Genomic DNA, 15,466 nt, shown 5'->3' with positions numbered 1-15,466 from the left:
AGGTCTTGCCTGTGGACTATTCTGAATGACTTTTCCAATCTCGTAATTTTCTTCACCTGATTGTCCAGCATACGACATGTTTCCACCTCACGAAATGGCCAAACTCCCCACACGGGGCCGTGCTATCGCCACTTTGCGCTTGGACCCTTGAGAGTGCTGTTTGTCTGAAGAGGTGGGTGTGGCCGCTTTTGGTCGACGGCACTGCCACTGGGTCCCTCATAGTACAATAAAGTGTCTCTGGCGGTGGTGGTGCGCACCCAACGTCAGACACACCGTTGTAATATGAGGGGCCCTGTGCCTGTACCGCCGGCCACAAGACAGTTCCCCTCCCCAGCTCAAACAGTGCTCTACCACTAGCAAAATTATCTCTCACAGCTTCACCAATGTGTAGTCTAGGCGCTGACATCCTTCAATGCCTGGCACTGACAATACCATTGTTTTGACATTTTTGTTATGTTAGGCCTTCGAAGCCTGTCTGCGGTCCCTTCTTTCTACAACTACTACACTGACCAGGCCACTGCTGGCCGTGTTACCCTGGAACCAATTTAAAAGTGCCTACAGTCAGCCCAATTTTGTTATGTTAGGCCTTCGAAGACTGTCTGCCGTCACTCCTTCCACTAGACTTCCACAGACCAGACCACTGCTGCCCGTGTACCCCTGGAACCAATTTAAAAGTGCCTACAGCCAGCCCAAGTTTGTTATGTTAGGCCTTGGAAGCCTGTCTGCGGTCACTCCTTCCACTAGACTTCCACAGACCAGACCACTGCTGCCCGTGTACCCCTGGAACCAATTTAAAAGTGCCTACAGCCAGCCCAAGTTTGTTATGTTAGGCCTTGGAAGCCTGTCTGCGGTCACTCCTTCCACTAGACTTCCACTGACCAGACCACTGCTGCCCGTGTACCCCTGGAACCAATTTAAAAGTGCCTCCAGCCAGCCCAAGTTTGTTATGTTAGGCCTTCGAAGCCTGTCTGCGGTCACTCCTTCCACTAGACTTCCACAGACCAGACCACTGCTGCCCGTGTACCCCTGGAACCAATTTAAAAGTGCCTACAGCCAGCCCAAGTTTGTTATGTTAGGCCTTGGAAGCCTGTCTGCGGTCACTCCTTCCACTAGACTTCCACTGACCAGACCACTGCTGCCCGTGTACCCCTGGAACCAATTTAAAAGTGCCTACAGCCAGCCCAAGTTTGTTATGTTAGGCCTTCGAAGCCTGTCTGCGGTCACTCCTTCCACTAGACTTCCACAGACCAGACCACTGCTGCCCGTGTACCCCTGGAACCAATTTAAAAGTGCCTACAGCCAGCCCAAGTTTGTTATGTTAGGCCTTGGAAGCCTGTCTGCGGTCACTCCTTCCACTAGACTTCCACTGACCAGACCACTGCTGCCCGTGTACCCCTGGAACCAATTTAAAAGTGCCTACAGCCAGCCCAAGTTTGTTATGTTAGGCCTTCGAAGCCTGTCTGCGGTCACTCCTTCCACTAGACTTCCACAGACCAGACCACTGCTGCCCGTGTACCCCTGGAACCAATTTAAAAGTGCCTACAGCCAGCCCAAGTTTGTTATGTTAGGCCTTGGAAGCCTGTCTGCGGTCACTCCTTCCACTAGACTTCCACTGACCAGACCACTGCTGCCCGTGTACCCCTGGAACCAATTTAAAAGTGCCTACAGCCAGCCCAAGTTTGTTATGTTAGGCCTTCGAAGCCTGTCTGCGGTCACTCCTTCCACTAGACTTCCACTGACCATACACTGCTGCCCATGTACCCCTGGAACAAATTTAAAAGTGCCTACAGCCAGCCCAAGTTTGTTATGTTAGGCCTTCGAAGCCTGTCTGCGTCCCGTTCTTTCAACTACAACTACACTGACCAGGCCACTGATGGCCGTGTTCCCCTGGAACCAATTTTAACTTGCCTACAGCCAGCCCTATGTTATTATGTTAGGCCTTCGAAGCCTGTCTGCGTCCCGTTCTTTCAACTACAACTACACTGACCAGGCCACTGATGGCCGTGTTCCCCTGGAACCAATTTTAACTTGCCTACAGCCAGCCCAATGTTAGGCCTTTGATGCCTGTCTGCCGTCACTCCTTCCACTAGGCCTCCACTGACCTGTCTATTGCTGCCCGTGTACCCCTTGAACCAACATCATTAAATATAAAAAAAATTAATTTGATTATAAAAAATAAGATCGTGTTGAGATCTCAAATGCAGACATTTTAACAATCAAAACAAACACACAACAAATATCTGGAACTGTACTACAAAGGTCCAACAGCTACAATTTCTTTCTCCTGCAAGAAGTTAACTGAAAGTTTTTTGGAGTTGTTAACACAGATATGGCATCCACCGAGTGTTGTCCTGTCGCGTCTCCTTTAAATTATTTCCAATAAGATGTTAAACTATTAATTTAATAAAATCAATAATTAAAAAAATAATTGAGTAAGTCAAAAGCACATTGCAAATAAACATTAATTACAAATCAAGAAGCATGGCGCGTCCGAGGGTGAGTAGATACCGAATAAGAATATAATCACCCTCGGACGCGCAATGCTTATTTACAACAGCCTTCCTTCCTAAGAATCAGCCCTTCCGTGGTGTAGAGAGAGGTTGTGTTACACTCCAAGGTGTTCCCCAGGTTGCCTTTCCTGAGCTTCGATCTTCCGGCTCTCGTTTAGTAGCTGTTGGAAACTACGCTGCATTAGGCCTACTAATTGTGTATGGGTGAAACAGTGGCGCATCTGCGGTCCCTCCTTCCACTAGGCCTCCACTGACCTGTCTACTGCGGCCCGTGTACCCCTTGAACCAACCTAATAAAATATTTAAAAAATTAATTTGATTATAAAAAATAAGATCGTGTTGAGATCTCAAATGCAGACATTTTAACAATCAAAACAAACACACAACAAATATCTGGAACTGTACTACAAAGGTCCAACAGCTACAATTTCTTTCTCCTGCAAGAACTTAACTGAAAGTTTTTTGGAGTTGTTAACACAGATATGGCATCCACCGAGTGTTGTCCTGTCGCGTCTCCTTTAAATTATTTCCAATAAGATGTTAAACTATTAATTTAATAAAATCAATAATTAAAAAAATAATTGAGTAAGTCAAAAGCACATTGCAAATAAACATTAATTACAAATCAAGAAGCATGGCGCGTCCGAGGGTGAGTAGATACCGAATAAGAATATAATCACCCTCGGACGCGCAATGCTTATTTACAACAGCCTTCCTTCCTAAGAATCAGCCCTTCCGTGGTGTAGAGAGAGGTTGTGTTACACTCCAAGGTGTTCCCCGGGTTGCCTTTCATGAGCTTCGATCTTCCGGCTCTCGTTTAGTAGTTGGTGGAAACTACGCTGCATTAGGCCTACAAATTTGGTATGGGGTGTAGAGACAGGTTGTGTTACACTCCAAGGTTTTCACCAGGTTGCCTTTCCTGAGCTTCTATCTTCAGGCTCTCATTAAATTGTGGTTAAATGGAACAACTGCATTTGGCGTACTAGTTGGTTTGGGGCCTACTATCGGTGTCTGCCACTCCTTGCTGTTCTCCTGGTTTCCTGTCCTGAAATTCCATTTTCAGCCTCTCGTTAAGTAGTTGTTAATGTTAGACTGCATTTGGCCTACTAGTTGGGTTGGGGCCTACTATCGGTGTCTGCCACTCCTTGCTGTTCTCCTCCACTGAACAAAGCTGTGCCGCCTGTTTACTACGGTTGTCAATTTTGAACTGCATTTCGACTACTTACTGATTTGGCCCTACTCTCTGTGTCAGCCTCTCATTCCAGTTGTCCTCCACTGCAATGCCCCCTGGTTATTCCTGTGTTACCAATTTTGAACTGCATTTAGCCCACTTTCTTCTTTGGGCCTATATCTGTGTTTCCACTTCATCGTGCCCATTGCCCAGCCAGTGATAGATGAGTCTGCTGGTACATTGACCCATAACGCAACATTCCCCGTGCACGCTACACAACAACATTGTGACCCTGCTGAAAGTCAGGTTGCTCTTCCCGCATACCATACCACCTTACACGGGGACAAAGAGGAAGGTGCAGATGAAAGTGCAGGTTCCTTCATCAGGTGGGGGGAGGAATACTAGTTGGCGACGTCACTGGCACAGGGCCTCTCATAGTACGCAAAAGTGTTGCTGCCGGTGGGAGGCGCCCCCGCCGTGCAAACACACCGCTGTACTTTGAGGGGCCCTGTGCCAGTGCCAATGCCAACGAGTGGGCCCCCCCTGCTTGCTCAGGTTCACAGCACTTGCAAAGTTGAAATACTTACCTCTCCCTGCTCCACTGCCGTGACGTGGTCCAGATTTCCTGGGCCCACTAATTACTTGAACCAGCCCTACCCCCCACAACTTTAGCCAAATGACCCCCAATTTCAAATGCCTTCCAATTATTATAAGGTAAATTACGCTTGACAAGCTTCATTAAGAAGAATGGATGGTATTGACATTAAAATGTGTACTCTAGGTGTTTTCCTGGCCCCCACTCACTGCCGACTATGCTGCCCCATTGACTTGCATTGGGTTTCGTGTTTCGGTCGATCCCGACTTTACGTCATAATCGGCCGATTTCACTCGACCCGACTTTGGACATAGTCGGGTTTCGCAAAACCCGGCTCGACTCTAAAAAGGTCAAGGTCGCTCAACTCTACTCATTACAATTGTTGCATTTTTATCTGACATTTCTGATCCTTTGAGACATTTTGGTAATGAGTATGATTACTATCTAGTCTCTGCCCTCCCTGATCTCCCAGCACCGCACTTTAGGCTCTGTGCACACCATGCGGATCCGCAGCAGTTTCCCATGAGTTTACAGTACAATGTAGACCTATGGAGAAACCGAAAACGCTGTGCCCATGCTGCGGAAAAACTGCACGGAAACGCAGCGGGTTACATTTCGCAGCATGTCAATTCTTTGTGCGGAATCCGCAGCGGTTTTACACCTGCTCCATAATAGAAAACCGCAGTGGAATCCGCACAAAAACCGCGGTAAATCCGCAGGAAAAACGCAGTGTGTTTGCCCTGCAGATTTATCAAATCCGCTGCGGAACAAATCCACAGAGGACCATTCTACGTGTGCACATACCCTTAATGTCACCTCATTGTTTGATACCTATTCATTATTCCAGTCCAACAGGCCACCTGCAAAACTGAACCTGCTCACCTGCCAAGTGAAACCCAACGCCGATGAGAAGAAATGCTTCGACCTGATATCACGTATGTTCACTCTCTGCACTATGGTCTACATTTCATTCGTAAAAGGTGGATATAGAATAGACAAAAAGAGGAATAGCTGTAACATACAATATTACTGACCCTGCACTGATTCTGAGTTACATCCTGTATTAGGCTGGTTTCACACTTGCGTTTTAAAACGCATGCGGTTTTTTAAAAATACGCAAGTAAACGCGTGCAAACGCCGCGTTTTTTTGACGCATGCGTTTTTGCATGTGGTGAAAAAAACGCGGCGTTTTAACGCATTTACATACATTTTTTCATGCATTTGTGTTTTTTTAAACGCATGCAGATAAATGTGTGACAGCTGCCAATCATCAAAATAAAGTAAAAAACCCACTATAAACAGAAAGAGCTAGGGTTAGGGGTAGGGTTAGGGGTAGGGTTAGGGGTAGGGATCCTAACCCTAACCCTAAAGGGATCCTGACCGTAACCCTAAAGGGATCCTAACCCTAACCCTAAAGGGATCCTGACCCTAACCCTAAAGGGATCCTAACCCTACCCCTAACCCTACCCTTAAAGGGATTAGGGTTAGGGGTAGGATCCCTTTATCAATTTTATGGTGTGGGGTGGTTTATCAGTGTGTTATTTTTGTTTTTTTTTTAAACGCATGCGTTTTTAACGCATGCAAACGCATGTGATTAAAAACGCATGCGTTTACATAGACAGCAATGCAGGGTTTTTTTGCGGCAAAAAAAACGCAGCTAAAAATACTACATGTTGCATTTCTGCAACACAACGCATGCAGAAAAAAAACGAATGCGTTGCAAAAACGCGTCAAAACGCATACAAGAAAACGCATGCGTTTTTAATGTTAAATATAGGGGGAAAAAACGCATGTGTGTTTTTTTTACCGCAAAAACGCAAAAAAAAAAAAACGCAAATGTGAAACCACCCTTACTGTGCACATACATTACATTACTGATCCTGAGTTACATCCTGTATTATACCCCAGAGCTGCACTCACTATTCTGCTGGTGCAGTCACTGTGCACATACATTACATTACTGATCCTGAGTTACATCCTGTATTATACCCCAGAGCTGCACTCACTATTCTGCTGGTGCAGTCACTATGTACATACATTACATTGCTGATCCTGAGTTACATCCTGTATTATACCCCAGAGCTGCACTCACTATTCTGCTGGTGCAGTCGCTGTGTACATACATTACATTACTGATCCTGAGTTACATCCTGTATTATACTCCAGAGCTGCACTCACTATTCTGCTGGTGCAGTCACTGTGTACATACATTACATTACATTACTGATCCTGAGTTACATCCTGTATTATACTCCAGAGCTGCACTCACTATTCTGCTGGTGCAGTCACTGTGTACATACATTACATTATTGATCCTGAGTTACACCCTGTATTATACTCCAGAGCTGCACTCACTATTCTGCTGGTGCAGACACTGTGTACATACATTACATCACTGATCCTGAGTTACATCCTGTATTATACTCCAGAGCTGCACTCACTATTCTGCTGGTGCAGTCACTGTGTACATACATTACATTACTGATCCTGAGTTACATCCTGTATTATACTCCAGAGCTGCACTCACTATTCTGCTGGTGCAGACACTATGTACATACATTACATTATTGATCCTGAGTTACACCCTGTATTATACTCCAGAGCTGCACTCACTATTCTGCTGGTGCAGTCACTGAGTACATACATTACATTACTGATCCTGAGTTACATCCTGTATTATACTCCAGAGCTGCACTCACTATTCTGCTGGTGCAGTCACTGTGTACATCCATTACATTACTGATCCTGAGTTACATCCTGTATTATACCCCAGAGCTGCACTCACTATTCTGCTGGTGCAGTCACTGTGTACATACATTACATTACTGATCCTGAGTTACATCCTGTATTATACCCCAGAGTTGCACTCACTATTCTGCTGGTGCAGTCACTGTGTACATACATTACATTACTGATCCTGAGTTACATCCTGTATTATACCCCAGAGCTGCACTCACTATTCTGCTGGTGCAGTCACTGTGTACATACATAACATTACTGATCCTGAGTTACATCCTGTATTATACCCCAGAGCTGCACTCACTATTCTGCTGGTGCAGTCACTGTGTACATACATTACATTACTGATCCTGAGTTACATCCTGTATTATACCCCAGAGCTGCACTCACTATTCTGCTGGTGCAGTCACTGTGTACATACATTACATTACTGATCCTGAGTTACATCCTGTATTATACTCCAAAGCTGCACTCACTATTCTGCTGGTGCAGTCACTATGTACATACATTACATTACTGATCCTGAGTTACATCCTGTATTATACTCCAGAGCTGCACTCACTATTCTGCTGGTGCAGTCACTGTGTACATACATTACATTACTGATCCTGAGTTACTTCCTGTATTATGCCCCAGAGCTGCACTCACTATTCTGCTGGTGCAGTCACTGTGTACATACATTACATTACTGATCCTGAGTTACATCCTGTATTATACCCCAGAGTTGCACTCACTATTCTGCTGGTGCAGTCACTGTGTACATACATTACATTACTGATCCTGAGTTACATCCTGTATTATACCCCAGAGCTGCACTCACTATTCTGCTGGTGCAGTCACTGTGTACATACATAACATTACTGATCCTGAGTTACATCCTGTATTATACCCCAGAGCTGCACTCACTATTCTGCTGGTGCAGTCACTGTGTACATACATTACATTACTGATCCTGAGTTACATCCTGTATTATACCCCAGAGCTGCACTCACTATTCTGCTGGTGCAGTCACTGTGTACATACATTACATTACTGATCCTGAGTTACATCCTGTATTATACTCCAAAGCTGCACTCACTATTCTGCTGGTGCAGTCACTATGTACATACATTACATTACTGATCCTGAGTTACATCCTGTATTATACTCCAGAGCTGCACTCACTATTCTGCTGGTGCAGTCACTGTGTACATACATTACATTACTGATCCTGAGTTACTTCCTGTATTATGCCCCAGAGCTGCACTCACTATTCTGCTGGTGCAGTCACTGTGTACATACATTACATTACTGATCCTGAGTTACATCCTGTATTATACCCCAGAGCTGCACTCACTATTCTGCTGGTGCAGTCACTGTGTACATACATTACATTACTGATCCTGAGTTACATCCTGTATTATACCCCAGAGCTGTACTCACTATTCTGCTGGTGCAGTCACTGTGTACATACATTACATTACTGATCCTGAGTTACATCCTGTATTATACCCCAGAGCTGCACTCACTATTCTGCTGGCCACTGTGTACACCATCACTACGTCCTGTGCCCCTCCTGTGTAATGGTAGTACAGTACATGCTGATTATACTCTAGATGATGATGATGATGATGATGATGATGATGATGGTGGTGGTGATGTCAGTAATCCTCCTTCCTTTACCTCTCAGATAACAGAACCTACCACTTTCAGGCAGAAGATGAGCAGGATTATATCGCGTAAGTTTGTTTCCTATTGGATGTTTTTCGATGTTTAGTGCAGTGCTGAGCGCAGAGCCGGACCTGGATCTGTCCCCGTCGCCCCCGAGGTTCTGCATTTCTGTCTGTCCTCTACAGATCTACGTCTGGGGTCAGTGCAGGAGCCCCGGCTGCATCGTGGGGGTGATAAATAATGCTCCCACCTCCATCACTGCGCTGAGGACGCTTATGGGGGTTGATGAAGACTCCTTGCACTTAAAGGGACCCCCTGAGTGATGTCTAGAGCGGGGATTCTCTTCGGAGCTCTTGTAGCGTCATCGCCTGCCCCTCAGTCTTTACCCCAGGTGGCCCCTTTATTTGCTAGTTCTCCTCGCGCTCTTTTGTAGTGAAAAAATAATCTAGAAATTGCAGAAACGTTCATTGTAAAAGGATTAAAGGACTTGTCCAGGACTTAGTAATTGGGCTCTAGGAAAGGTCATAAATATCAGATCTGTGGGGGTCCGACATCCCGCTGATTGCAGCTCCCACGACAGTGTATATATTCTGGGCGGCACAGGTCCGTACGCTGCACAGTCATCCTTGGATACTTCAGTCCATTCCTAGTGAAGTCAATGGGAGCTGAACTGCAGTACCCAAGAGCGGCCACTACACAATGTATGGTGCTGTGCTGCCGCGACCATATCCACTGGAGCGGGGGCTGCAGTCAGCGGGATGTCGGACCCCCACAGATCTGACATGACTTCTAGGAACCAACTTCGAAGCCTTGGACAACCCCTCCTTAGTTCTCATTAGAAAATATAAAGCCCGTATACCCTCGTCCCACCGTGAGGTCGCGCAAATATCTGCTCCAGGTCTGACAGTCACATGACATTGCTGTGCCATGTAAGCGCTGCAGCCGATCATCTGTTTGCTGATTGTCTGCAGTGCTCAAATTTTTTTCTGTTAACAAAACCCCTTGTCCCGACCTTTATTTTTCTTCTTTTCATCAGTTGGATATCAGTTCTAACAAACAGCAAAGAGGAGGCGTTGAACATGGCCTTCCATGACGGTCAGAGCACTGGAGAGAGCAGCCTGGAGGACCTGAGCAAGGCCATCATCGAGGACGTACAGAAGACGGCGGGAAACGAGGCGTGCTGCGACTGCGGATCAGCCGGTGCGTACCTGTTCACCTGTAATACTCCCTATAATTGCCGATACGGGACCTTACTCTTTCAGAGAGGACGCAGGTGGTCTTATTGGTAAATCAGTTGAGAACGAGCCACTGGTGCTATTTTTACGATGACACCATTGAACGGTGGTATAAAATGAAGATCGTTGGGGTCTTTCCCTTCCAGTACACATACTTTCATGACATTCTCAAGTGGCCAACCCCTTTAAGTTTCAATTTTCTCGGTGTTAGGTGTATAACACAGTGCCAAAAGGGTTAATAGGTGGACAAACACCAAGAGCAAATATGAAGGGTATTGTAATGGTAGGCTGAGATTTCGGGAGATCGTCATCAACTAAGTGTTTAGTTTCCCCACAGCGACCCCACAGGAGAAATGAGGTATTACAGCGTCCATTCATATCACTGGTCTGTGTAATGCGGGTCGGGTCCTCCAGAGCGGGAGGTGTATCTGCTCTATGGGAGGTAAATGTCGGGTAGATGGAAATCGTCTGATCCTCCATACTGTGGTTCTCGCTTTATGTGGCCCAGTTACCATATAATTAGCGATATCATGGCCGCCTTTGTTCCGAGCTCTCGACAGTCTGAGATGTGCGCGGCTCGCCTACCGAGACCTAAACTCCTATATAATTTGCACATTTTCTCTCCATAACATAGATCATTCCACGAGTCGCGGCCGAGCAGGACGATAATTAGAGCGTTCCATAAATCCGAGAGCGCAGCGCTCATTCTTCACCGGGGCGGTATTATTTTCTATAGCTTAGTACTGTAATAACCATAATGAGTATAATTATCCCCCCCGTAACAACCGGCACATTTACTCCTATAGACATCACATCCATGGAAAGCGCGGCCGATAGCGCCATTACGGGGCTCATCGAAAGCTGCCAATTCTGCAAATTTCCAATGTCAGTTGTGTTACAATTTCCCACCACTGTCAGTGAATGGGGGGCATTTTCATACCCGTTCTGACCTACCACTTTTCATATATAGCCTCGGAGGACCCCTGACTAAGATAAGCCATGGCATTGTGATTGGTTTGGAGACCCCCACCCATCATGAGCCATAAGGGACAGATGTCTTTTTGGAGCATCAATGTGCAGGATTGATCTATTAAGGGGTTATCCAGCCCTGTGTGCTCATGGTTTCTAGAACTGGTGGGAGTCCCATCTATCAGGATGCTAACACCATGCCATCCCTATATGTTTTCAATACCCCTTTAAGTGCAGATCTATAGACTAAGCCTCCCTACTCTATTGATTTGCTGTGTGTCTGGTGCCACCTGCTGGATGAAAAGGTTAATTTACATTTTTCTAATCAGCATCGTCTTTTTATGGCTATGCGATCTTGTCTGGCACCCCGACTTCTGATTCTGTTGAGGGTCGTGTGAAGCGCAAAAAAAAAAAATCGCTAAATACACTTTTAAAAAAAAAACATAAATTAAAAGAAATTAAAGAAAAGGTGTTATGTTGTATGGGCAGCACGGTGGCGCAGTGGTTAGCACTACAGCCTTGCAGCGCTGGGGTCCTGGGTTCTAATCCCACCCAGGACAACATCTGCAAAGAGTTTGTATGTTCTCTCTGTGTTTGCGTGGGTTTCCTCCGGGCACTCCGGTTTCCTCCCACATTCCAAAGACATACTGATAGGAATTCTAGATTGTGAGCCCAATCGGGGACAGTGATGATAATGTGTGCAAAACTGTAAAGCGCTGCGGAATATGTTAGCGCTATATAAAAATAAAGATTATTATGTTATGTATCTCTTTGGGTATGAGTTTTTAAGGCTAAATAATATGACCAGAAATGCTTAGATAATTTTCTCCACCTGCCATGCTTCACACTGCAGCCCTGCTTTTTCTTTCTGCAGTGTGTAAGGTCCGCATAAGTTTACGTGGGAGCTGCAGGCTAGAATGGACTTTTTTTTCTTCAGTCCACGTATTTTGAGCTAAAAATAATTTTTTCAATTGGGTTTAATTTAAAATGTTGCACCGTTCTCCTTCTGCAGCCTCTGTGCCACACTGCCTATTGCTGGCTGCAGAATGAGTTATCGAAGAATCCATCAGTGAGCTCACTAGGATGGTCTGACGGAGTGTTTGTAACTCTCTTCTCCGTCTTTTCTGAGCTCGTCTCCTCTCATTTTTAGCCCCAGACCACATCAGAGGTGAATGTGAAGGAAAACAAGTGTCTGCAAAACACAAATAGTGAAAAATGTTTAATGGAACCCAAGTGCAAAATTAATTTTTCACATGCATTGAAGTCAAATAAAAAATAGCCCTTTGTTGTTTATAAGCTCCAAACAACTAAACCCCCAGTGAAGAAAAGAAAATCTTTCCATGTAGCTGCCACCATGAGATGCAGTAAATATGGGTCTTGACATTCCCGTTCAGTATCCAACAAAGATATTCCGATAATCCCTCACACAACGGGATCTCGTGTGATAATGAATAGACCATCAAAATCGCCTTGTATATAAATTATATTGTATAATTCTCCAAAAGAATCACACTCCATAGTGCCGGCCACTAGGTGTCTCCCTTCTGTGTAATCTGCTGCCCTTACCTGTTGTCAGGTGTCAGAAACAGAGGCCAAGACAGCTTATGTCTCTGTACAGGTAGTGCGGGTGAGGCTTTCTCTATAGGAAGTGGGGCGAGGCTTTATCTCTATAGTAAGTGGGAACGAGTCTTTATCTCTATAGGAAGTGGGGGCGAGGCTTTATCTCTATAGGAAGTGAGGGTGAGGCTTTATCTCTATAGGAAGTGGGGGTGAGGCTTTATCTCTATAGGAAGTGCGGGTGAGGCTTTATCTCTATAGGAAGTGCGGGCGAGGCTTTATCTCTATAGGAAGTGCGGGTGAGGCTTTATCTCTATAGGAAGTGGGGGCGAGGCTTTATCTCTATAGGAAGTGTGGGCAAGGCTTTATCTCTATAGGAAGTGGGGGCAAGGCTTTATCTCTATAGGAAGTGCGGGCGAGGCTTTATCTCTATAGGAAGTGCGGGTGAGGCTTTATCTCTATAGGAAGTGGGGGCGAGGCTTTATCTCTATAGGAAGTGTGGGCAAGGCTTTATCTCTATAGGAAGTGGGGGCAAGGCTTTATCTCTATAGGAAGTGCGGGTGAGGCTTTATCTCTATAGGAAGTGCGGGTGAGGCTTTATCTCTATAGGAAGTGCGGGTGAGGCTTTATCTCTATAGGAAGTGGGGGTGAGGCTTTATCTCTATAGGAAGTGGGGGTGAGGCTTTATCTCTATAGGAAGTGGGGATGAGGCTTTATCTCTATATAGGAAGTGGGGACGAGGCTTTATCTCTTTAGGAAGTGGGGACGAGGCTTTATCTCTTTAGGAAGTGGGGGCGAGGCTTTATCTCTATAGGAAGTGGGGGTGAGGCTTTATCTCTATAGGAAGTGGGGGTGAGGCTTTATCTCTATAGGAAGTGGGGGTGAGGCTTTATCTCTATAGGAAGTGGGGACGAGGCTTTATCTCTTTAGGAAGTGGGGACGAGGCTTTATCTCTAGGAAGTGGGGGCGAGGCTTTATCTCTATAGGAAATGGGGGCAAGGCTTTATCTCTATAGGAAGTGGGGGTGAGGCTTTATCTCTATAGGAAGTGGGGGTGAGGCTTTATCTCTATAGGAAGTGGGGGTGAGGCTTTATCTCTATAGGAAGTGGGGGTGAGGCTTTATCTCTATAGGAAGTGGGGGTGAGGCTTTATCTCTATAGGAAGTGGGGGCGAGGCTTTATCTCTATAGGAAGTGGGGGTGAGGATTTATCTCTATAGAAAGTGGAGGCGAGGCTTTATCTCTATAGGAAGTGGGGGTGAGGCTTTATCTCTATAGGAAGTGGGGGCGAGGCTTTTTCTCTATAGGAAGTGGGGGTGAGGCTTTATCTCTATAGGAACTGGGGGCGAGGCTTTATCTCTATAGGAAGTGGGGACTGTTATGACCTGGTGGTTAGGAGCACCCGGAATGACCTGATAGTTAAAACTCACACAGGACAAGCTCTGGGATGTGGGAGCTCTGCTGACCGCAATCCCTAATCCTATCACACACACTAGAAATAGCCGTGGAGCGCTCCTGACGCTCCTTAGGCGCCTCGTCACAGCCTAAGAGCTAGCTAGCCCTAGAGATAGAAAATAAAGCCTACCTTGCCTCAGAGAAATTCCCCAAAGGAAAAGGCAGCCCCCCACATATATTGACTGTGAGTAAAGATGAAAGTCACAAACGCAGAAATGAAACAGGTTTCAGCAAAGGGAGGCCAGACTTACTAAATAGACAGAGGATAGGAAAGGTAGCTTTGCGGTCAGCACAAAAAACTACAAAAAACCACGCAGAGTGTGCAAAAAAGACCTCCGCACCGACTCACGGTGCGGAGGTGCCACTCTGCATCCCAGAGCTTCCTGCTAGCAAGACAAAATCATGATAACCAGCTGGACAAGAAAACAATGAACAAATAATAACTATCAGGAACTTAGCTTCTGCTGGAGTAGACAGGTCACCAGAAAGATCCAAGAGCGAACTGAACCAATGCAGAAACATTGACAGCTGGCATGGAGTAACGATCTAAGTGGAGTTAAATAGAGCAGCCAACCAAAGGATAAACCACGTCACCTGTGTAAGGAACCTCAGAAGCAGCAGATCCACTCACAGCCACCAGAGGGAGCCCACGGACAGAACTCACCGAAGTACCATTCACGACCACAGGAGGGAGCTCGACAACAGAATTCACAACAGGGGACCAGGCTTTATCTCTATAGAAAGTGGGGGCGAGGCTTTATCTCTATAGAAAGTGGGGGTGAGGCTTAATCTCTCTATAGGAAGTGGGGGCGAGGCTTTATGTTTATAGGAAGTGGGGGTGAGGCTTTATCTCTATAGAAAGTGGGGGTGAGGCTTAATCTCTCTATAGGAAGTGGGGGCGAGGTTTTATCTCTATAGGAAGTGGGGGTGAGGCTTTATCTCTATAGATAGTGGGGGCGAGGCTTTATCTCTATAGAAAGTGGGGGTGAGGCTTAATCTCTCTATAGGAAGTGGGGGCGAGGCTTTTTCTTTCTAGGAAGTGGGAGCGAGGCTTTATCTCTATAGGAAGTGGGGGCGAGGCTTTATCTCTATAGGAAGTGGGGGCGAGGCTCTATCTCACTAGGAAGTGGGGATGAGGCTTTATCTCTATAGGAAGTGGGGGCGAGGCTTTATCTCTAAAGGAAGTGGGGGTGAGGCTTTTTCTTTCTAGGAAGTGGGAGCGAGGCTTTATCTCTATAGGAAGTGGGGGCGAGGCTTTATCTCTATAGGAAGTGGGGGCGAGGCTCTATCTCACTAGGAAGTGGGGCAAGGCTTTATCTCTATAGGAAGTGGGGGCGAGGCTTTATCTCTATAGGAAGTGGGGGCGAGGCTTTATCTCTCTATAGGAAGTGGGGGTGAGGCTTTATCTCTATAGGAAGTGGGGGCGAGGCTTTATCTCTATAGGAAGTGGGGGCGAGGCTTTATCTCTATAGGAAGTGGGGGCGAGGCTTTATGTCTATAGGAAGTGGGGGCGGGGCTTTATCTCTATAGGAAGTGGGGGCGAGGTTTTATCTCTATAGGAAGTGGGGGCAAGGCTTTATCTCTATA

The 15,466-nt window shown here is 46.1% G+C and overlaps 1 protein-coding gene across 4 annotated transcripts in view; it reads left to right on the top strand.

Annotated features, from left to right (window-relative positions):
- ASAP1 (ArfGAP with SH3 domain, ankyrin repeat and PH domain 1) overlaps nt 1-15,466 on the top strand; it is a 346,099-nt gene that overhangs the window by 299,927 nt on the left and 30,706 nt on the right. For all 4 annotated transcript variants that reach the window (XM_069731924.1, XM_069731927.1, XM_069731925.1 and 1 more), the window contains 3 exons: nt 5,124-5,211; nt 8,685-8,733; nt 9,702-9,865. In XM_069731924.1, coding sequence (XP_069588025.1) covers nt 5,124-5,211; nt 8,685-8,733; nt 9,702-9,865 — 301 coding nt within the window. The remainder of the gene's footprint in view (nt 1-5,123; nt 5,212-8,684; nt 8,734-9,701; nt 9,866-15,466) is intronic.

Source organism: Ranitomeya imitator, chromosome 6 (assembly GCF_032444005.1).
Source record: "Ranitomeya imitator isolate aRanImi1 chromosome 6, aRanImi1.pri, whole genome shotgun sequence".
NCBI classification, from domain to species: Eukaryota; Metazoa; Chordata; class Amphibia; order Anura; family Dendrobatidae; genus Ranitomeya; species Ranitomeya imitator.
This window is presented reverse-complemented; position numbering and strand designations above follow the sequence as displayed.